Source organism: Mastacembelus armatus, chromosome 15, assembly GCF_900324485.2.
Source record: "Mastacembelus armatus chromosome 15, fMasArm1.2, whole genome shotgun sequence".
Classification (NCBI taxonomy): Eukaryota; Metazoa; Chordata; class Actinopteri; order Synbranchiformes; family Mastacembelidae; genus Mastacembelus; species Mastacembelus armatus.
Genome location: NC_046647.1, coordinates 10,345,614 through 10,368,881, shown reverse-complemented (window position 1 = coordinate 10,368,881; position 23,268 = coordinate 10,345,614). Strand labels below are relative to the sequence as shown.

The 23,268-nt window shown below is 39.5% G+C and overlaps 2 protein-coding genes across 5 annotated transcripts; one reads left to right on the top strand and one right to left on the bottom strand.

Moving 5' to 3' along the window:
• The first annotated feature begins 365 nt into the window (after positions 1–365).
• fbln7 (fibulin 7) lies at positions 366–10,494 on the top strand. The gene is made up of 8 exons (XM_026310168.1): positions 366–766; positions 2,014–2,176; positions 3,695–3,871; positions 6,210–6,335; positions 6,439–6,576; positions 7,161–7,298; positions 7,708–7,846; positions 9,422–10,494. Exons 1-8 carry the CDS (start codon positions 689–691, stop codon positions 9,792–9,794), a joined length of 1,332 nt encoding a protein of 443 aa, XP_026165953.1. The 5' UTR covers positions 366–688; the 3' UTR covers positions 9,795–10,494.
• Positions 10,495–12,539: 2,045 nt separating this feature from the next.
• Positions 12,540–22,127, bottom strand: tmem87b (transmembrane protein 87B). Of its 4 annotated transcripts, none has more exons than XM_026310165.1 (19): positions 21,964–22,127; positions 21,156–21,216; positions 20,985–21,076; positions 20,755–20,889; positions 20,598–20,651; positions 20,278–20,446; positions 19,936–19,997; positions 19,409–19,592; positions 19,205–19,304; positions 18,994–19,087; positions 18,544–18,615; positions 16,936–17,044; positions 16,568–16,626; positions 16,370–16,473; positions 16,172–16,245; positions 15,957–16,048; positions 15,800–15,852; positions 15,678–15,708; positions 12,540–14,415 (listed from the first exon to the last, which is right to left on the bottom strand). In XM_026310165.1, exons 1-19 carry the CDS (start codon positions 22,111–22,113, stop codon positions 14,374–14,376), a joined length of 1,737 nt encoding a protein of 578 aa, XP_026165950.1. In that variant the 5' UTR covers positions 22,114–22,127; the 3' UTR covers positions 12,540–14,373. The 4 variants fall into 4 exon arrangements, with proteins under 4 accessions (XP_026165950.1, XP_026165952.1, XP_026165949.1 ...); XM_026310167.1 differs by having other exon boundaries at positions 15,978–16,048; XM_026310164.1 differs by lacking the exon at positions 18,544–18,615 and adding an exon at positions 18,173–18,244.
• Positions 22,128–23,268: the final 1,141 nt, after the last annotated feature.

The following is a 23,268-nucleotide window of genomic DNA, read 5'->3' as shown; positions in this document are numbered from 1 at the left end:
AAAGCTTACAGAGCTCATGCACGCGCACGCATAACCGCGCGCGGACCGTTCGAGGAGCTCGACTTCTCGCGCTCGTTCAGCCCCGGTACCGACCACCAGGTGTAGCTGCGCCTCTACAAATGCGTCGGGCTGAGGCGCAGCAGACATACCTGTCAGTGTAGGTGTGTTTTAGGAGGCTCAGGCAGAGACTCGGAGCAGCGACATGTTTCCTAATGACCAGCATCATATTCTGAGGAAACTTTACTCTGAAGAGATAAAAATACTTAAAAAAATTAATCAATTATTTCACCTTTAACTGCGCGTAAAAACGCATGAACTATTTAATTATAATACAAGTAATTTGAGATTATGTTGTGTGAGACGTGTGCGTGTCGGTAACAGAGAGATGTAAGAAGAAAAAAACTCGTGTGGGACCGTGGAGGTGGGAGGGATTTTTGCCGGAGGAAACTTAGGTGGCGTGTAGAGCCCAGAGGCTGAAACCTCTTACAGTGTAGCTCCGGAGACAGGAGCGCATCTCTGTCTCTGACATCTGATGAGCACCTACCAAACTCTGCCATTAGACCCGAGGATGCAACTTTGCCTGACATAACCGTTTTTGGATTTGATCGAAGCACTACAATAACACTCATTCTTCTAGATCTTGGAACATATCAGCAGTGAACAGTGTAACTTTACTGGACCTTCAGAGATGGAACTGGCGTTTCGACGCAGGTGTTTGATTTTGCTGTGTTTGACAACCATCCAGAGTGGTCATGCTGCCGTTCAGGTAAGAATAATTTACGATCTGGACAAAATGGTGTGATAAGTGTGATACTCTATAACATTTAACACCTATATTTGATAAAGAGTCGTTCATTTTAATGCCTTAATTATATCCTCTGATTATGCGTTAAGCTTAAGTTTTGCAAGAAATTGAGGATTGACAAGACTGACTATACAACACACACACACACACACACACACACACACAGACTCACACACACATTAATAGTTTTGCAGGATACAAAATGTCCAAATACAAGGTGGTTTACAGAAAATCGTTCCTATATACAACATTACTTGAAGTGCTACTCAATCAAGGGTTAATTGCGCAACTGACTATCATTAAATAATCACACGAGCTTATCATTTTCTCTACACAAGTGAGCATTTCCCTACAGTGGCAACCAGTACCTTGAACACACAATTGCACATTACGTGCAGCACTGGTCCAAACTATGTGCACAATGAATCTGAATACATTAAAGCTAGTCGCTATTGTACAGAGTCCTCCAAATGCCAGTGCAGGAATTTAAGGTATGCTGCTCTGAGAAATTGCATGTGATTATTAAACCATCCTGAAAGGATTAGAGGCACTTTCTCTCAGGAACTTTGTAATGGCTTGACAAGCCTTCTCTCTCAGTAACTGCCAGTGGCACTCATGTTATTATGAGTCTGCCCAGTCAGGATTATCCACTGAGCATGGGCTCTCCTACTGCCATGCAAAAATATACAGAGGAGCAGCATTTTAGACTTAGGTCCCGCTGACATCTGCCAGACAGCTTTTGTCCAGCTGTGTCTGCAGTAAGACTGAAAAGGGGAGAGGGAGAGAAGAAGTGAGATGGTCGGCCTGGAATATCTCACACGTGTTTGCAATGAGGTCTAATGGAAAACAGAGAAGAGTAAAAATAAATATAAGTGAAAGAAATAATGTGGAGTTACAGTATAATGCAAGGGCAGAAAAACATCTAATACAGCTTGTCAGTGTTACATAATATATTTTGATACAAATGTAACCATAATGACCATGTGCCCTCCAATAGGATGGGTTTAGTTTCAATTACATCATGCTCCCCAGCTGCACATCAGTGTTTATTTATCACTCATGTTTTGTGTTTTATGACCGTTAAACTGAGGTAATCTTATTCCAGCACTCATTTTCTAATTCATAAAAGTCCATGCATTTTAAAATGTTTTGCCAAGATACCTTTATAAGTCTTAATTCTGCTCACGGTGCTCACGCTTTATTCTCAGACGTGCATGGATAAGCACCAGGTGGTTGGGGTGCTCCGTCAGATGGAGAAGTTCCTGAAAGGCCAGGAGATGCGATTTACAGAGGGCCTCAGGATCATGAAGTCAAAGCTGGCAGCGCTTCAGAACTCTGTCTCCAAGTTGCCTCAAGCAGACCAGTCAGCTTGTGCGTAATAATTTGACATCACACACCAGCACCACCATTACCAACACACTGGTCTTCATCATAATCATCTTCGCTGTCATCTGTACTGGCCCTTTTTTGCAGCAGATGGTCTCACTGGTCATAGTAGGCGAACAATAGGCGAATTAAAAGATATAGTTCTAAACATTAATGTAATTGCTCTTAGAAATGAATAAATATGTGAAAAAACTGTAATTCTAATAGAAGCATGATTTTTTTTAGACCGTGTCTAACATTTTCTTTTTATCTGTCAATTTTAGGTATAAAATATCCGTATCTACTTACTTTAGGACTGATTGTAGCATCAAAGTAATACACTGCATATTTATGCAATGTCCGTGTTTTACTAAAAGTCTTTTACTAATTTAATTCAATTGATTTTATGGTCTTATTTTAACAGGCATTCATGCTTATTGTATCTGCTGTCCAATTACCATATCGAATAGGTGTTGAGAATTGCTCCACTGATGATATAAACACACAGTATGTAATTTGAAGTCTCTACTGGATAACCTAAAGAGTCCAGTGACCTAATTTGCTCCATTTTTGGAAAATTCAGTTGGTCATGCAGTGAAAACCAGTGATGGCATCTTGTATTAAAAGATTTTAGATCCATCAAGCAGCGTAAATCCATCTCCGTTAAAGAGCTTCACAGGGGAAGTGGATTTGTGGAATTGTGTTGTTTGGCAGCAAACACTGAGGGCAGTTTGTTAGTGATAGACCAATGCAGTCGTAACTCCACGGAGAGCACTTGGCACGACAGGAAGGAGCTGATATTTTACATGTGCGGCAATAAAGTCTCAAGAAAACAAAAAACAGAAGTAAAGTCATGGCACCACCTGCTTTAAATGCTTAGAGCATGATCAAATCCCAAAATATACTTATAATATGTCAGCTTTTGGTTTTAGATATTTCTATAATTGATATATTCCTCACCCTAAACAAAATATTTCTCACATTGTTTTCTTGTGTAGCGTGACCTCGGCTGTGAAGATAATAATGATCTGGAAAAGATCTGACTCTAAAAAAACTGGCCAAAAAATGACACACGTGGAGAAAATTGGTTGTTTTTGTACTAGAATTAATAGCTGGACATGATTGAGGTTTGGCTGTGTGAGACTTATCATACATTCTGTAAAGTACATTTTCACTTGCGGTTGAAAGAATAGGAAACATTTTCTTACAGTCTTCCAAGTTGGTGAAAGCAAAAAGAGTCATAAAAGTAAAAAAAATGTTATCCATTCACAATGTTATATAATGTACATTTTATGTTATACAAGCATTAAACTTTCCACTTGCAAAATAACATAGCATGTGGCTGCTTGTGCAATTCTGTTCTCTACTAGTTGACTGTAAATGAGGCATTTGAACAGTCCTTTCCCATGAAGGCTTTCTACTTGACACGTGTATATCCCCAGGCAGAGAATGCCAGAGGATGTCGGGAGGCTCTCGCCACATGTGACCAGCCTTCCTCTCATGTTCTCTGTCTCCCTCCTGCAGCTTCCACCACCTGCCCCTCCCTTGAAGCCCCTGCTCATGGAACCAAGTTCGGCTCGAAGTATTTTGTTGGACATGAGGTCCATTTCACTTGTTCCCAGGGCTACCATCTTGTTGGTTCTTCCACGCGTGTTTGCCAGGACAATGGTACCTGGACAGGCGTCAGTGCCATCTGTAAAGGTGAGCCTCAGCTGGAGTTTATAGTTTGCTGAACAGGATACAGCAACTAACCAACCTGTGGAATACAGAGTTTTAGAGTCCCATGACTTTCTCCACATAGCACTGCCCATCCATTACCACATATGCATAATTAGGTGGAATATTTTGAGGCCAGACTGCTATGTGTCTACATTATTCACCCATTTAGGGCAATGTTGGGCTTAGCAATGTCTCAAAGCCAGACTGAAACAGACAGCAGCCATAAACCAAACTGGGCTCCTTACTCACACACACACACACACACACTCGCACACACAGATAACAGGCAAAGAAAAGAGCTATTCTTTAGAGTGGCTTGAGTTCCTCAGCCTACTGAATGAAGCCCTCGTTAAAAAGGCATTAAACAGAAGCAATACCTGTACTGCATTCCACTGTAGGGCGCCTCACTTTCAGGTCTCTACTCGTGAACAGCAGTGGCTAGGCTACTGTAACACCCTCTGCTCATGTTTCCCTGCTTCTTTGACAGTAGTCCCACTGGACGGGGTTAGGTCCAGACATTATATCCACACCATGGTCTGATAGCACAGAAGTATGCTAAGCATGCTATTGATGGCCCCCTTCAGCCTGTGCTAGTGGCACGCTTCAAAAGATTTCAAGTGGCACACTCAGTCGAACATGTGCATACATTTATTGACATTCACGGTTAAAACAACATGAAAAGCCTTGACTCTGCACAGGATTATCCCTATTCATGTGTTTCAGCCCAGCAGAAGAGGTCTGAGTTTAGTCATGCTTAAAAGCAGTACTGAGTGTGAAAACCTTAAAAAAGAGTTTAAAAATATATAGCGGAAAAAAGTGGGCCCTTTTATGTTATGTCCCTGTGTTGGACCCCGGAGAGGCCAAATGACCATTAAAGGGATTGGTTGTCATCCAGTATACTGTGGCCTCAGTGAAGGAGCTCAAAGAGCAGTGACTACATCATTATTTGAACATCTGCACAAGTTTTAAGAATTGGCTACAGTTCCAAAAATCATAGGACATCATGGACTATCATGGTCTATCCACTTGTTTCCTAAGTTTGACAAACACAACAGGTTTTAGAGTGAAAGGTCATTTTACTGTAGGTTGTCAACAGTTCACATTTTGTAGTATATCTGTATGCAGATATAAAAGGGAGTATATTTTATACAGGTTGATCATCTTCTTGGCCACTGTTTGATGATTAATTAATCACGAATAAGTAGAAAAACTCTACATTGGTGAGGATCTGTGCTTTATACACTACATAATTAGATGTCACCAGTGTGTATTCAGTAGTAGGTACAGGAAAATTTTAGCATCAGAATATTAACCATTGCTGGGCCCTTACTAATGGCCAATGGTATTTAAAGTAATAAGACTTTGCACATGTTCAAAATGAGACCATAGAAGCACTTATAACAAATTTTCATTGAATTCTGCATAAAGTAAGAATAGAATTACTGTAATCCTGAGAAATTTATGGGAACTTATTGAGAATGTGCAGACAGAAAATTACTTTGCAGCTCTTTGCTTTGCTTAAAGGAAAACCCTTCGAATCATCACTACAATAAAGGCAAAATATGAGTAAACATAGATTTTTTTAAACATGCACTTTAAAAATGATCCTCATTAGATTCCATGGAGCTCACTGCTACTTATCTACACATGGAACAAATAAAAGGGCATCACTGACTTACTGCTGACGTCTTGTTCCCATAATGACAGTGCTACTTTCTCATTCTTAAGTATCAGTTACTAAACTGGGTGGATAGTCTTTGCTGCTCTGTAGATAGATGACAAACAAGAAGGACTTATAGAGGCTCTTTCATTTCTGTTTCTGCATTTCTTTGCAAGTGTCAAACTGTTCTGCTAAATAGAGCTGCAGACTCAATTTTGACCAATCAATGTTGTCACTAGAGTCTTTGAGTCTGTGCCAAATTGTTCTGTAGACTTTATTCTGAAGCTGTCTTCCTCTATCATTTTTTCTGCATGTTACCCAGAAAGGTATTTCTTATTCTGTCAAGGTTGACAGAAGCACACTAATAATATATATCTGGATAAAGTTTCACCACTAGACAGCTGCATGTATGGATATCAACTTTAGGTGTAAGCAAAGTTTATATGAAGAGTTGTTAAAACAATGTCACCAGTTGCAACTCAAGCTATACTGGTCTTTTTGTATGCTCGGGAATATGCATCTCAGAGGGAAGCAGTTATAATGTGACTGTTAAACAATTCAACTTTGTGACTATGGTCTGTATACACCATATTATGACAAAATATTAACATGGTTCCACTTAAAAACAATTGCAGCAATAATGCTCCTCTTTATCCACAGATATAAGTGAGTGTGCAAGTAATCCATGCCAAAATGGAGGTACCTGTGTAGAAGGTGTTAATCAGTACAAATGCACCTGTCCTCAGAACTGGAGTGGCTCTCACTGCCAGCACCAAACCCAGACAGGTCAGTGACATAAAATTTCTTTCTGAGAATAAGGACTAGAGATCCACTGCTGTGTATGTGTTCAAATTGGAGCACTGGTCTTTAACTTTCTCCCCCTATACAGCACCACCTGAGTGGAGTGTTATGAACGACCCAGCATTCAGCCGGAGACCTCGCTGTGCCATAGTGAACCAAGCGCAACACTGCAGCTGTGATGCAGGCTTTCATATGACTGGCACGTCTGACAACAGTATCTGTCAGGGTGAGCTGTAATTCTGTGTCACTTAACTGATCCCTGTGGTGAAATTCTCCTTTTCCTGTACCTCCTCATAAGGAGGCAAGGTCAGCTACAGTGCATCTTCCTGGAGCACCTCTGCAGGGCAAATAGCAGATGTTTTAGCGAGTTTCCTGCTGAAAGGATCCCCGAATAGCTGAATCTTTCACTCCCTCTGGTGATTAATCTGGCTACAAATTGGAATAATCTGTAGAACCAGTCTGTGACAAACAAAATAATCCTCTCAAGAGGTCCCAATCTGATTAGCATCAATTTGGGTCATAGCTCAGTTGCTTTTAAGATGTGATTAGTTGGAAGTTTTCATCTGTTTCCCCAAATGTGTTGATATCCAAGATGCTCAAAGGGCAAAACTAAGGGACCGTAACACTGAGAGAAAGACACAACTTACCTTGGTTCCTCAAAGTGTGCTGGAAACTGTATGAGATATATCATTACTAACTGTATATCCCAAACATTTCCTCCTTACCTGTGGCCTCTGTATGCACAAAGCCTATGTGATGCATAAATATGGCAGACATCTACATGCATTTGTCTTTGTGATTTCTTCACAGATGTAAATGAGTGTGAAGTGTACCGGCTGGACCAAGGAGGGAAGTTGTGTGTCCATGAGTGTGTTAATGTCCCAGGCTCATACTACTGTTCCTGCCCAGCTGGCTACAGGTTGCTCCCAGATGGGCGGAACTGTGAGGGTGAGTGATAACAGGGAATAGAGGACAAAGGCCCAGTCACAGGGCTGCAGATCTTGTTGGTTAGGTAGGTCTAGACAGGAATATCTGTGATTCATGAAGGCGAGGAGCCTTTTAGCAGCAGAGTTTTTACTTTCTGCCGAGGTAACTGGCCCCAAACCTCATTACAACTTCCATTTGCACCCCTGAAGCTTGCAAATCTTGCCAGTGGAATGAATGACTTCACCCTTTCCCAGCAGAAGGGATCTTTAGAACATGAGGGTTTGTGGGAGACTAAACTAAAAAACCAAATAAACAATCACAGCACAGCACCCCCAGCTTAAACTGTGGTAACCAGGAAGCTGGGAGTCAGTCTGGCAAGTCTCGCTTCCCGCTTCTCCTTCTTACATACCTCTACTGTTTTGTCTTCCAGATGTGGACGAATGTTTAAACCAGCACCACAACTGTAGCCGAGGGACAAATTGCATCAACAAGGGGGGAGGTTTCCAGTGTGTCAACCCAGAGTGTCCCAGTTCTCATGGCAACATCAGCTACGTGAAGACATCACCCTTGTAAGTAGATACACCCCAAAGTGGCTTGTTTGGTTTGTTTGTCATTTGTTTTGTCGGTTAACAGCTGTAAAAAAATAACTAGGAACAGATCTTTCAAATTGCCTCCATAGCAAATGTTGCACATAACTCAGGACTTATTTTGGTATTTTTGGTCTTCACTGATATTGGTAGAAATAATTGACCATGATAACTGAACTGACAAAACAGTAACACCTCAATAACAAATTAACAAAACTGTTTTGGTAAAGAAATCCAAGTCTAACGATGAAACCAGTACTAAAACTATTGTAAACATCAAATCTCTCAAGTTTACCAGCTAACTCCCTGGTTCAACCCTGACCAGCTTGCTCAACCTTTTACTTGCAACCTTGTAGTTGGGTGTTCTGTGTATTATGGTGGAGGGTTTTTTGGTACATTCACTTTTAGTTTTTCCTCCACATGAAGTGGTTGAGATAATCTGACCAAAATGCTGACTGTTGCTTAAACCTTGTCTGAGTGACTGGCTTTGAATGTTGCCCCCATTACTGTAATGATGTCCCTATGTTCCCAAGTCTTACTTTTGTGCGTGCATTGTCATCATAGCTAACAGAAATGATGACAATTAAAAAAAAACTGTGGTTATAGCTGTATCACAATGATGCTAATCATTCCTGACAAAGAATATGCACACAGGACGTCACTAGATGACATTATTGTTTCCTTATGACCATGTAGAATGTCTGTGTCCAAGCCAGATATCCTTGTTTGACAGTCATCAGCAAGAAGCCTAATTTAAGAGCATGAAACAAAGCTCTGTCTGCTTCTACTGAACCATCAGTGTGGTCAAATACTGCTCCACTGCCAGCAAAGAGGATGGATAAATGTTTGGGAAAACACTGGGAGAAGGAGGGCAGTCGAGTAAGACAGTGGCTGTGTCCCAGTTTCATACAAAGTACTTTTTCTAAACTGGTTCTAGGTTTATAGGGATTCAAAATATAAAACCCACCCATGAAATGATAGATGATAATGAGACAACTTAAGGAAGAGCTAAGAAAATTAAAAGTTGTTTTATTTCTTTGGAATGTCTCTTCTTTTCTGTAAAGTATAATTGTCTATGTTCAACCATTTGAGTGTATGCCCTTTATTATTTCTTGTATACTAACTGCAAAATAGTAGACTGTGAAAATGTGTATATACTTTATTGTGGTATTGAGGGGGAGAAAATTAATGTTCGTGAGAAGAGAAGGTGACCTGCAGGGTTTTTGAGTTTGCACAAATGAAAGTTTGTATGCAGGTGAAAACCTCATGTCCTCTTTTTCCTCTTGTTCCAACATGTACTGCCCATAATACAGAAAAAAAGTTCAGCTTGCTGTGATCCAACACTTGAGAGCACTTGGCCTCATATGTACTGGGCATGTGTGTCACTTCTCTTTAGTCATGAAGAAACAGTTCCCACGGGGATAGATTAATATTATAACCATTTCTCCATGACAATATGGCAACAGTATGTAGCAACACACACAGAGACTGGAAAACATTTACCATTTTGTCATGTAATGCCTTTTGCCTAATGTTTGCTGCATTTCTTCCTTACAGTCAGTGTGAAAGAAACCCCTGCCCTATGGACAGCCGTTCCTGCCACCTGGCCCCTAAGACTGTGTCCTTCCACTACCTCTCTCTGCCTTCCAACCTGCAGACCCCTGCCACACTTTTCCGTATGGCGACTGCCGCTGCCCCTGGACGCACAGGACCAGATAGCCTGCGCTTTGGCATAGCGGGCGGAAACTCCAGAGGCATCTTTGTCATGCAGCGCTCAGACAGACAGACGGGTGAGCTGATTCTGGTCCAGCAGCTACGCGGGCCTCAGGAGACCAGCGTCGATGTAGACATGTCTGAGTACAGCGACCGCATCTTTCAGGCCAAACATGTAGCCAGGGTCCATGTTCTGGTTTCGCCTTACCAGTTCTGAGAGCAGGTTTGCAAACGAGGAAGACTAAAAACAGAAAGAGGAGCAATTTGTTTCTTCATCCCCAATAAGAAATGAATTTGTCCTATAAGGCACTTGCAGACCAGCAGTTGTTCAGTGGCCAAATACCAAAAGAAGATGAGGCCAATGTCAGCATTTAACAGTTATATTATGAATATAACAATACATGGCAAAACACATCATTCAGTAGATGCTTCTTTAACAAGTGTCAGTATGAACTATGACTGATGATCACTGAGTGAGTCTGAATTGATAAAAACTAGCTAAACAAAGTCATGAGGAATGGGCGGGGAGGGATGGGTAGGTGTTTGGATCATTGCTGTTGCTTTATGTTTGCATTTTTATATCTATCATAGATCATGTCTGAGTAGCTCAGGGTCAGGCCCTGAGGCTGGTGCACTGCCATCGCTTTACTGATAATATATCTCTATAAAACATTAGTGCTCCCCTGACTCTAATTTATTGGAAATATTGTTGCTGGTCTTTTCATTGTAACATACTATACTCCATGTTTGTCTTCCATCATATACTGTATATTTGTATTTTGTACTAGCTTGCAAATCATTATACTAAGGGAGTTTTTATAAACAATAGATATTGTATTATAGCTGGGCATACGTCCTCTATGATTTTTCTGCATGTGACCCAGGAAAAGCCGTATATATTCTAAATCAAAGGTGATTTGGCGAGATTGCCAGGGCACTACACAGTTTATCTGGCATTTGAATTGTCTTCACATACTTGTAATAAAGTCAGTCCAACATTTCTGCATTTGTTACAACTGCCTCACTTGATGCTGAACAGTCTGCTATTAAATGTCCTTGTGGCAGTGCTTCTTCTCATTCTACGTCTATTAGGGGAGGGGGTTTGAGGGGATTTGTATGATATAATCTATGAGGGGATTATAATGTGCAAAATGCCAACCAACACATTGATACCGGATGGTTATACAACCTTCTCTGAGTTCATGGATAAAGTTTTAGAAAGGAAGAAAGTTTTATAATATAATCTGTAGGGGAGCAGTTCATAGACAATTCAAGTCAAGGCCGCATTTCCCACACAATTACTATGTGACTTGAATAGAATAACTGTCACACGTTAAACACAGCTCTGTCTGTGTGTTAGAGAAAGAAGAGACTAATGTTCAGCATGTGTTCTCTTGATTTCCTTCACTCCTCTCAGTTCAGGGGTTTAACATTGTATTAAATGTGGCCAGAAGAGCTGCCTGGGCTGGATGGTGAGAACCAAAACACATGGCCTGACTGTACACACTGCTCTGAAAATGACAGCGTGTCTTAATGACAGACCTAATTTCCTTCAGTAACCATACCACTAGCACTCATATTGCAGCCTTTGTTTCAGGCTTACGCTCACTCTGTTTGATGTTCGCATGTTTTATCAATTCTGAGGCGGAAGGATATTGCCAAAGACGAATGGAGAGCACTGAGCTACATAACAAAATCCATTTGCTGAAGAATAATGAAAAAAATTTGGTATTTAGCTGCAGGGCTATAGTGCATATTTGGGTTTTTTGTGTGTGTGTGTGTGTGTGTGTGTGTGTACTGTAGTTTGACTATAAAACTCATGGTCACATGCCACCTACGAAAAGCACACCCACTTTAAAGATTTTCCACATCTGAAATCCATTCAATTCCAGCGCTGAGATACCCTATATAGAGCATCCTCCTAAAACATCTCTTAACTTTGCACAAAGCCATAATTCACTGTGAGGAGAAACAGCAAAAACACTAAATCTGTGGATCTATATTGAAACAGAAAAGACGTGTGTTGGCCCAGAATAAAAGGGCATGTAGTGGAATTCTACCTTATTTTTATTGTGCAGACAAGGGGAGAGGTTGTCTGTGGATAAATATTTGGAAGAAGTCCAGAAATATTTGAGAGTATAGGAAAGCTGAATGAAGGTACAATACCTGTGCTTTTGTCTCTGATTCTGACGTGGCATGTAGTCTCCCATTACACATCATAATGAATCTTACATGTATGTACAGTATATATGCACTGTTTAATACAGTGTTATTATCAGCTTAGGCAGGAACAAGGAAACAACAACAAAAAAAAACAATATTCATGTATAAGGCTGCTTTTATATAAAACTGTCAGAGGAACAATGATGCCATGGTTTTCCTTTTGTCTTCACAGACTGTCATGGTCTTCTTGCTAATTTGATAATTGTATCGTTAAAATGGAGCGCATGAGTTCCTAATGCTTAGGCTGTCAAAGCCAAATCTGTAGACACAGCACGTTTGAAATGATATCTTTATTAATGGATAATAGGTTGAGAGTGATGCTGCACATAAGTGTCACTTTGAAGTGGTACTGTAATTTCAGGTTTCATCATTTTGATCTCCATAAAACAACTGGTAACGTCACACTGACAAATACATGTTTGTGGGTTGTTTCAGCCCTCTTAGTCACAAGCCTATTAAAAACTAATGGACTGTGAAAAAAACCTGTTTTATATTTTGAGTAACTGGGCTTCATTCAAACTCTCCTGTCAGAATTCCAGTCTCTGTGTTTCATTATCATTCATCATAATTTTCCTTACAATAGCCCATTCATGCGAGTGTTTCTTCTGCTATTACTGCTTGGAAATGGTATTTGCAAGGCAGCTTTAAAAACAGATTTTAACTAATGTTTCAGATTTTAACTAATGCTAAAATGTGCATTTTAATGTCAAATTAACTCTAAAATAACAGGTCAGGAAGCCAACATTCTTCTGTATTTAATTCATATTTAATCTGAGGGAACACACTTCCTGAGAAGGAAGAGAGAAGAAACCTTCTTGCATCAAAAGTTCAAACCCAATTCTCCATAAAACCCATTTAAAAAAAGTCACATCGTACTATCCAGAAACCTTTCCACCTGTGGATAAGTACAAAATAACAGGAATCAGCCAAAATCCATTTGTACAAATAATCAAAGTCCACTGCAGGTGTCTGCAGTTTTAGACATAAGGAGGACAGGTTGCCATCATAAGCATAATTATTCCAGGTTTCCAACAAAAAACAGAACAAAACATTGACAACAGTGACATTATCAAACCATTCAGGTGATCAGCTGGTGCTGGTGCTAACCACATAAATTATATGCCATAAGGAATGGCCTAGATGGAGCAGGTTACACATCCTGCTGTTACTGTTACTCAAGACAACACGTGAAAACAGCAATGTTCCAACTCCAAAACTACACTGACAAAAACACCAGGCCAGCCATTTCCAAAAAATACACAAAGATTAAGACCTATTCAAAAGAACATGAATGTTTTAAGGTGTCTGTGAAAGCAAATATTACAAAGACAGAAAATCAAGCTGTAGTTTGATGTTTGCCAGGAAACACTGTATTTAAAAAAAAAAAAAAAAAAAAAAAAAAGGAAGCTCACATTGTAAACATGCTTAGAGTAAACATGGGTGAACACAAACTTGGACATAGCACACTATAAGTACACTTGAAACAACACAAATAAATTAAACGACAAAGTATATTGCTCCTATTTTCAGAGGACACAATACCTGCCCACCCACACATTGACAGTAAATTCAAAACATGACTTCCAACTCCAATTCTGCCTCATTTAATCCAATAACATTTCAACTCAGTGTACAAGTTATTTGTTTGTGCTTCCTCCTCACACATTTATTCACTCCCCAATACTGAGCATGCTGGATAATTCCAATCGAACCCATGAACACCATTTTCACAAACACTTTCCCACGTAGATTAGGGCTCCTACAAGAAAACATGACACATGCAGGCACAACTTTTATCTCCAAAGTGCATAAGAGGAAATGTTGTATTCAAAGTTACAGCATTTGAATTTTCAAAAATGCCTTGTGTCAGATTTGACTGCTGGAAACAGAATGGATGCTTCCAGTCACAATAAAAATACATACCATTTACTAAATTCCAAAGTTTTTGCAAACCTAACCATATATTTCAATATAAAGCAATATCCACTTTGAAAGCATTTGATAAACACACTAAAGTCAAATTCTTTGTCTCTCCTATGGCTGCAAAAATAGCTTAAATAATTCTTTCATTCTGTTCATTACCTTTTATTACTCCTCCCACGTTATAAATAAGAATGTTATTTTATTACAACCAGCCAACAATATCTAGATATCCTCAAAAAAGACACTTAAAGTACTTCTGAAAGCATGTTCAGACATGAGGCCCACTGTTCTCGACTCTCTGATAAAATAAATTCACATGGACATAAATAAATACAGCACTTATTATAAAATGAAACATTCTCTTTGGAAGGAAAACTAATCATGTCAAAGAAATAGTGAACCAGATGCTCAGTTTAAAAACAAAAAGCAGTTTTCTTCTGGTTAGAGTCCTTGTGAGGAAATAAGAAGGGGTCCCCCTCAGTTGTGGCCTGCACCATGCCTTAAAGTAGCAGCCATTCAGGAGAAGGATCCCCAGAAAAGATAAATGGCATGCCGCCACCATCACCTGACTAGAAATCCTGGAAAACCCTGCTGTGAAGTCCGGGGCAGCTGCTGTGTTCTCCCTCAGCTGAAGGCAGACATGTTTTGTCTCACTCAAGCTTTGACATCTCGTACTTGGTCGTCATGATTTCCTGTGAAATAACAGGCGATGATTTTCAGACAGAAATCCAGTGTTATTGCCTCTAATTATTTCTAGGGTCTAACCACTGATTTTGCTGAGTAAAATGGCGACTGCTCTTAGCAAACTTTATCAGGTAATAGTTAGAAAGGTAAATGTTAAATATTCTAGATTTATCTGGCGCACAGGGTCACTTAAACCTAAAATGTTTGAGACTCTCACATCACCATGATAACAACCAGTGACACCTGCAGACTAAGCGGCATCTAGTGACAAAAAAGAACAAAACCCATAAACAAACAAACACACAAACACTAACAGGTAAAACATGGGTCATAGCTTGTGCAGAGAGCAACAGACATTCAGCAGTGAGGACTGGCAGTTAGTTTAGTTTGGCCTGCCACGTTAAGTCGAATAGAGGTCAGCACTGCACTGAGATTTTGTATTACAGAAAGTTTTATTGTTTGTATTTTTGCTCTCTCTGCTGAACTTTCTTCAGGAAAGCAAACTATTTCTGTTGGAATAAAAAGAGCTGAGTTTTGGGGGTTGTTTTTTTGGTTTGTTTGTAAAACCCATGACAAATTAATCGTACTTTTACAAGAACTAGACAGTTTGTACGTTTATTCAATTTGAGATGTCTGTCTGCAGTCTGACTATTAGTTAGATCAAAGTTGCAGTCAGTGTTTGTCTTTGTGAGGCTGACCCCCAGGAGTTAATTGAAAACACAGTCTCCAGCTGATTTTGGTTTAAAAGAAATATCTTTTAAAAGTGGTCTTACTACAAACATAGCGTGCTAAAAAAACTGAGACTAAATCTACATTTTCCAGACAATACTTAGCAACCCCACCACTTAATGAACTTAAGAAAAAAAAAAAGTCTTGTATTATAGTGTAGAGTTTGTATGAGGAGAAAAACCGCACCCTTTTTCCACTCCACACTAAATTTTGGAAAGAAGATAAACATAGCTGCACTGGCCTCTATGGGTTGAAAGGTACGGTAGAAATCAGTTCAACTTCTAACCACAGCTGACATCACAGCTGGGTGCGGTCACGTGTGGACTGCTGTAGTTATGGTCAAACTCTGATAGTGCCACAGAATTCACCCTGGCTTCTGACTCTCATCACCACTAATACAGCAACTCCAAAATGATCTCTCTAACGTCTTTCTTACTGTTTTCAGATAAACATGTATATAGACCACCATGTCTCTGATTAAACAAACAGCATGGTGTGTGGTAATCATGATTTGCAGATTATGAAGTAGTGTTATTCTTACCTCATCTGAGTCGAGGAGGACTGGTAGAGCTCTGCAGGGACAAATGAGACAAAAGACCATCAGAATCGCACATGCCTTATATGAAGACACCTTAATAAATATAAATCTGACATGATGCTTACACATCAGTAAGAGAGCTGGGAATGTTATCCTCTACCCACTTCAAGTCATCATCCTGGTCAGGCAGAAGAAGAGGTTAAAATAAAAAGGAAATACTGCCATCTGCTGAAACCTTACACACTTTTTCCCCCTAAACTTGCAAGCTAGAACAACTGTTACATGTGCAGCTGCATTTCTTACTGGGTTGGTTTCTGCAGGCTTCACTGTGCCATTTGCCTCACTTTTAGCTGCTCTCAGCTTAATGCCATCAGCTGAGAATAAAACAAAAAAAAAAAAAAAATGGAAAGGAGAAAAATAAATCAACATAACCACTACATGCGCCAAATGTTTGCAGTATCCTGGGTAAAAGCAACACTTCAGTGATGTTACCGTACCAATATTTGCTGAAGCGATGAACTCCTCAATCTCCTCATCATCAGAGTCATCAATGAGAGGAGTAAAAGCATACCTGTGGACGCCACATTAAGTGATGAGTAATGAAATACCTTATGGAGAACATGTCCGATTCAGTTCAAGCTGCTGAATTCCTAAGCTCCAAATCATAGTCATAATAATCCTAATTTATTACTTGCCTTTGGTTGTTTGCGGACGGTCTCCATAAAAACATTATGACAAGCAGAATGACAGAGAACAAGAACCTCCAGAAAGCGTCTTCCACCCACAGCTCAATCCAATCCTTGACACAAAACAGGTCTAGTTAGAAATAAAATGCGAAACTACTTTTTTTTAAAAAAACACTAATATTGCCAAATATTCCAAACCATACTTACAGATTGGCAATCTGCTAGTCGAAATTTTTTCGCTGTCCAACCCATGAATACGATTGAAGCTGAAGGAGAAAGGCAAAAGCAAAGGCAAATTTAATTGTATAGCACCATTCATACACTACGCAATTCAAAGTGCTTTACAAGGCATATAATTACATTAAAAGCATGGAAAAGAGCATTTAAAAACAGACATTTAAAATAAAATAAGTTTAAATCAAATAAAGTAAATTAAAATAAGATGTAAAAGCACATTAAGAAAACAAGGATGAACAGGCAAGAAAAAGGAAAGTGTTGACAAATACAATGTTTTTCTTTTTTGGAAGCTGCCTGAACTTAAATCAAGAAAGTTTACATGCAACCGTGCTACTTACCAATGACTGCAAATATTAGTGTGTTTGTAAAGTGCCTGTAGAGAGACAACTTGACAGGATTTCTCCTGAGCTTTAGAGTCTTTATGGTTTGTGCCAGGCTGACAAAGATGTTAGCGGCAGTCAAGGTAAACATTTGGCAGACATCACAGACTGTAGAAACCATATTACTCTATAGCATAATACAGACCGTAGATAACATCCATGCTTCGCTTTAGTTCTTACAAAGATAAACTTTTAAACAATCTAACTTAGCAGGTACACCTGCCTGTTTACACAACAAAGGGTTTGGGCTACATTACAATAGTACAACAATGTCAGATGGTATAAATTTGTGAACAGTGGGAACTACTTTAACAACACTGGATATTTTAACAAATTTCATCATTAACAACTTCAACTAGTTCTATTACATTTTAATATAATATATATTATAGAGCATTTTATCCATATCAGCTGTCCTAGGAGCTTCTACATTATATTGTCAATAAAACACTGTATTGGAGAGCATATAGCTCTATAAATGGTGGCAATGGATATGTATTCAGGAGATGCCCTAAAATAATGAAATTCTGGGAAACTGTATGTAAACCAATTAAAATATTAGGAAACAATGTTCCATCAGACATTTCACTGCCATATTTTTGTAATTTTACAAATGGATCCATATAACTAAAAGATGAATGTCGGATTAAAATATTAACAGTAGTTCATAAATAGTGCAACATAGAAATGGGGGGAAAGTCTCCGTCTCTGGATCAGTGTATATAGAGTGAAAAAAATATATTTTTAATAGAAAAATCAGAAAATTTAAAATTAAAATTAAATAAATAAATGAATAAATATAGAGGATCACCTATAAAAAACAGTGGATGGGTGTGCAAATCAATTGCTTCAGCTATTTTACACCAAGACTGTCCACAGCAACATAGCAAACTGATGAAACCAATCGTGCAAGAAAGGAAACGTGAAAATATAGGGTTTTAAGAGCAGTTAAATCATCAACCAGAAAAAAATGAGTTGATTTCAGTGTGAATAATTAATTCAGCACTGTTTCTTCTAATATGTATCATGCCTCTCTGCCAACTTGTACTTTAAGGGCCTTTTCACTGCTAATTATCTGGGCAAAGAGTAAGATGGCTGCAGATCAAACTCTCCTAGTTTTATTTGGGGTCATACAAAGAAGGTGAGGAGCAGAGGGGAACCACATAGGGAAAGATTGTAGGTGCACAAAGGATATCCACCAGCACAGAGAAGAGTCAAGCAGAGCCAGGGGAATGTTGGCTAGCAGGGCCAAATCTGAGTCTTTTGCCTAGAAGGGAGGACAGAGCAGAACAAAAGAACACAAGGAAGAGGAGAAAGATGTGGGAAAAAAAAAAATCACAGCTGGGAAGGGAGATTTAAAAAAAAAAAAAATAAAAAATAAAAAAGGCACCACAGCACGTAAAATATAGAACCACGGAAGAAAATTAATCATCTAACCCAAAAGGTCAAAAACACTTGATATCCCAGATGATCAATTAACTAACACGTAAAGTCCACTTCTTTGGTACATTGGAGTACAGTAAGCACTGATTAGTGATGATGTTGAGGAGTGCACTGGAAGGATATGAACCAGATGGCGCAGGAGTCAAACACAGCCAGAACAATTGCTGTAATGAGAGTGGGGCCATTGTCTCGACCCTTGATTTTTGTTTCCCCAACAAATAAAGAAAATATGCAAATTGTGATGTCGATTTCACATTAAAACAATCTGACAACAAACCACAGAGCTTTAACACTACAAACGTCTTGGTTACTTGTCTGTCAAGCAGTGGTAAAACTATGAGTTAACTCACTGATGATTAGAAACTAACTTTCTAACTAAATTTAGCTGGTTTCACTGTCAAATTTGAGGATTTGTTTGCTTTCCTTTGATTCAAAATCTTTTACTTTAATGTCTGTTGATTCAATTGAATAAGCAATATGAATTTATCATTTGTTTAATAGGCATGCGATATTACTGCCGTTTGTACAGGCTGATCACGATATAAAACAAATCAGTAAAAGAACACAGCTCACCCCAGTAATCCTCAGGACACCTTCAATGCTAGCAAAAGTGAAGTACAGGATACCGAGGCCCACAACTCTGTGCATCACTGTGCCCAGTCGAGGTCTACAACACAAAGAAAACTTTTTTAAAAAGCTGATTGCTGGATTTTGTTTATATAATGATTTCATATTTTCAGTTAAACAAATAAAAAGCTGTGTGTGCAGATATATTTGGACATACTTAATAATGCCATAGCCAAGGCTGACAATGATAACGAGCAATCGAGCCAAAGTCCTCTTGAGGGCAGAGACCAGTTCAGCAAAGATCAACAGACCTTGAGCTAAATGCAGACGCAGCAGATGAACAAACATTTTTAAATCAAATATCTTCCTATCTTCACATGAAAATGGTTAAAAGAATCCGTCATAATCCGTAGACACTCACAAGCAGCGCCGACAGCATTGGTGTTTTCATATTCGGCGCAGAAGACAGCCTTCTCCACCATCCCGAGGAATATGACCCCCGCTATCCAGAACTGGATTCTTAGTAGGTCCTTCCAGTAACACGCAGCCCAGATAAACCACAGCAGGGCATACAGGATGTACACTATACACATCACCATGTAGAACTAGAGAGAAAAACACATACAGTCATTGATCAGTTCGTCGTCAGTAGCTAGAGATCAGGTTCCTGAAGAAACTGACTGGGTACACTTATAATGTTCCCAATGGGGTCCTTGTTTACTCCTGAGAGACTACTTCTTCATGTATGGAATTGCGCGTTGCTGTTGAGTTTATGAAATGCAGTCCACCCAAACCATCAAAAGAGTGGGTTGAACTGGGTTGACCAAAGCTACAACTGTATGTTTCCTTAGAGCCAGCAAAGAACCGTAGGCACACGATAATAATGTACATAGATTTTTCAAAATGAGAAATTTATGTTTCAGACATACATCACAAAAATTGACTTACAATCATAAGAGGCCATTCAGTGATAGAAATGTAGCCATGACTGCCTTTCATCACCACATTAACTGGAAAACAAAATCCAGGCATTAGACAAATGAAATATGGCAGTGTTTCCCAACACATTAAAAAATGGACTGTGGTGGTGACAAGCTGCAATATTTGACACTTCAGCGTCAGCTACAAAACAACTCTGCGTTTATGAGCCACCATGACACTTTGGCATACCTTCCAATCAGCAGCATTTCCATTTACAGTAAAATGATCCAGGATCATAATAGTCCTCAGTGTCAACCACACAGTGTATCAGTTGCTCATGGTGTAATTACCAGTTCAAAAAAATCTCACCTGTTAAATTCCAGTTGGCCTCTTGTTTACTGGACACAATTTTGACAACGAGCAGGTAAGGTCCATCCTTCCATGTAGTGGCTATGACACTGTCTTTGATATTCACACCACTGTTCTTCGTGCTGCTGCTGTCATACTCCTCAGTAATCCATCTGCTGTTATTTCCATCCTGCAGTGTTACAAAAACAATGAATTGTATCACCTTTAAAAAAAATTATAGTGTGTTCAAAATACTGAATTTTGGCCATTGCTCTGCTACTTTTGTTAAATCTTTACTAATGACAATGTATTAAAATCAAAGAGCATTTATGTTTTCTTACTGGCACTTCACCGTCAACAGGTGGTCTGACCAGATGTGGATCTGCTTTGGCTTTCTGAAAAACACAGTTACTGGATGTTATAATTCTGTTAATAGATCATAAACACTTCCATGCTGATTAGGTGGCTCTGTTTTAGAGAGTAAGGTAATAAACATACTTTGAGCACTGGGAAGGAACGCAATCCGCTGTAACAGGTTATTGGACTGTGTTTGTGTTCGATGTACTCTCCTTGTCCCAGGGGATTTGGATCCAGGCTCTCCCCACGACTTAAAGGCGTTCTCTCATACATTTCCTATAGACAATGGGAATCACAGTTCAACATTCATAAACAAACAGGTCTAGATTGATAGACTAATATTTATTATGGGATTAAGATTCTGTACTTACTTCGATATTGTTGAATTCATTGTGACAGGGGTAGTACTTTAAATACCAGTGAATACTGAAGGTCAACTCCTCAGGACAGTGAAAATCCACAACTAAAAGTGATGATAAACACAAATGATAAAAAATATATATATGTGGTGACTGGTCATGTGCACATCTTTCATGTCCTACCTTTCAGTTCAATGTCCGTGTCTTTATACATGGATTTCCTCAGCAGCAGCGGTCTTGATATCTGTGAAATAGCAGCCAACCAATTATTTTTCTTATTGATAATATGTAACTAACTTGGCAAACTACTTTAAGTGGACTGGTAACTTTAATACTGTCCACAGATGTGAATACTGAGCTCTATGACAGAATGGTGACCTCTGCTCTGACTCTCAGCACACCTAACACTGCAATTGGATAATGGAGAGAACAACAGAGGGAAACTGAGACAATACTTCAATTATTCATCAAGGCTTTGAACGTCTCCTTGAACCAAGTCTGGGATCTGTGCCTCAATGCTTTAGATTCAAAGTGACGTTACAACTTTCACTGTGGTTTTCACTTAAGTTATATTACAAATATGTGTTTCAGGTTGGTGATAAAGGGCTTAAGTAGGCACAAACTAATCCTGAACAGAGATTTTGACTCCAGAGAAACACAGGTTTTTCTCGGGAACTCTTCTAACTAATAAATAAACTAATTTAATGTAACTAAGGCTAACTAAGCAGAAGCCAGCCAATTAGCCGACTGCCAACCTAAAGTGTAACAACAACCTTTTTCTCTAACTAGCTAACAACATGCCCTATTCCTTCTACACGCACACTTAATCAAAATCGTTTAATAACAACAAGACACGGTGGTTAATGTTGCTCCATTAATGTAGGACAAGTTATATCAGCTCACTCACAGCTGACAGCGAGCTAGCATAACAAGGCTAATGTAGCTAACAGCTAACCGGCGCGATAGTTTATGCGACTGGTCAAACACTCACATTCACAACTGTGATTCTCCACAGCCCTGTCTCTGGAGCCGCGACACCCGCTTCTATAATACTGAGTAAAACTATCAGAAGGAATGTCCACGGATAGAAAGCTCTTCTTGTGGGACAGCTCCACGTCCTCATCATCACGGTAGCAGCCATGTTCGTTCGTGGGCTCGAACACTTCCGTGCAGGAGGCGCCGTGAACGCAACAGGAGGAGGAGGAGGAGGAGGAGGAGGAGCAACAGCAACAGTCTGACTCTACCTGTAGAAAACACCTGTCACAGCGTGGGGGGATACCTTTGTATTACACTAAACAAGCTCTTATTATGGCATCAACTGCATGGATAAAAACGTGATTGGACTGTTCAGAAAGGAAGGTGAAATAAAAGTGATAAAAAAATAAAAGTGCAAATAAAAGTCCTAATCAGCCAAACGTGTAAAAGTGACCTTGAACAAAAACACATTTCCACTTTCTGTTTTCCTGTTTGGCCAGTTTTGGTTTCTCTCTTGATTAGGCTGTATCATGACACTTTGAAAGTTAGCTACTGACTAATGACTGAAGTAGGTGAGGTCAAATGAAGATAGGCTATGTTTCTTTACTTTTTAGTAATTAGGGCTTACCTTAAAGATTTAGAGGGTGAACGATGCCAGTCTGATTAAAGTGATATTTGATAAATGAAATTTCATTTTAAGTTTACTCTGTTGAGAAAACTGGTTGTATTCTGGCTTGTAGTAATTTCAGAGTAATTTAAGTAAAATGACTGTTCCTGGCAGCACAGTGCCTTTGCTGGTCTGCACTGTTAACGCACGAAGGTTCCTGGTTCAAAGCCCAACAGGGGGCCTTTCTGTGTGTAGTTTGCATGTTCTCCCTGTGCTTGTGTGGGTTTTCTCCAGGTACTCTGGTTTCCTCCCACAGTCCAAAAACATGTATGTCAGGTTGATTAGTGACTCTAAATTGCCCATAGGAGTGAGTGTGAGTGTGTGAGGTTGTTTGTCTCTATGTGGCCCTGTGATGGACTGGTGACCTGTCCAGGGTGTACCCCTGCCTTTCACCCAAAGAGAGCTGGGATAGGCTCCAGCAGATCCCTGTGGCCCTAAAGAGGAATAAGCAGGTATAGATGATGGATGATGCTGTCCTTTTTGTAGGACAGAAAATCAATTGTTGAACTCCTCTCAGTCCCGTAGTTGATAAACTCTTCAAATTCATTGCACATCTAAAGTTTAGACTCCAGTTCTCAGGATGTGGACATGTAAACCTGAGGAGCTTTTCCGTCTAACCCTTAATTGATAGGTAAGTGTTGACAAACAATCACT

Coding starts and splice junctions, on each gene's coding strand:
- fbln7 (XM_026310168.1), top strand. CDS start 689: ATGGAACTGGCGTTTCGACGCAGGTGTTTGATTTTGCTGTGTTTGACA. Junction 767..2,013: donor GTGGTCATGCTGCCGTTCAG/GTAAGAATAATT, acceptor CTTTATTCTCAG/ACGTGCATGGATAAGCACCA. Junction 3,872..6,209: donor CGTCAGTGCCATCTGTAAAG/GTGAGCCTCAGC, acceptor CTTTATCCACAG/ATATAAGTGAGTGTGCAAGT.
- tmem87b (XM_026310165.1), bottom strand. CDS start 22,113: ATGGCTGCTACCGTGATGATGAGGACGTGGAGCTGTCCCACAAGAAGA. Junction 21,217..21,963: donor GGAGAATCACAGTTGTGAAT/GTGAGTGTTTGA, acceptor GCTATTTCACAG/ATATCAAGACCGCTGCTGCT. Junction 19,593..19,935: donor CTGAATGGCCTCTTATGATT/GTAAGTCAATTT, acceptor TTTTCTCTCTAG/TTCTACATGGTGATGTGTAT.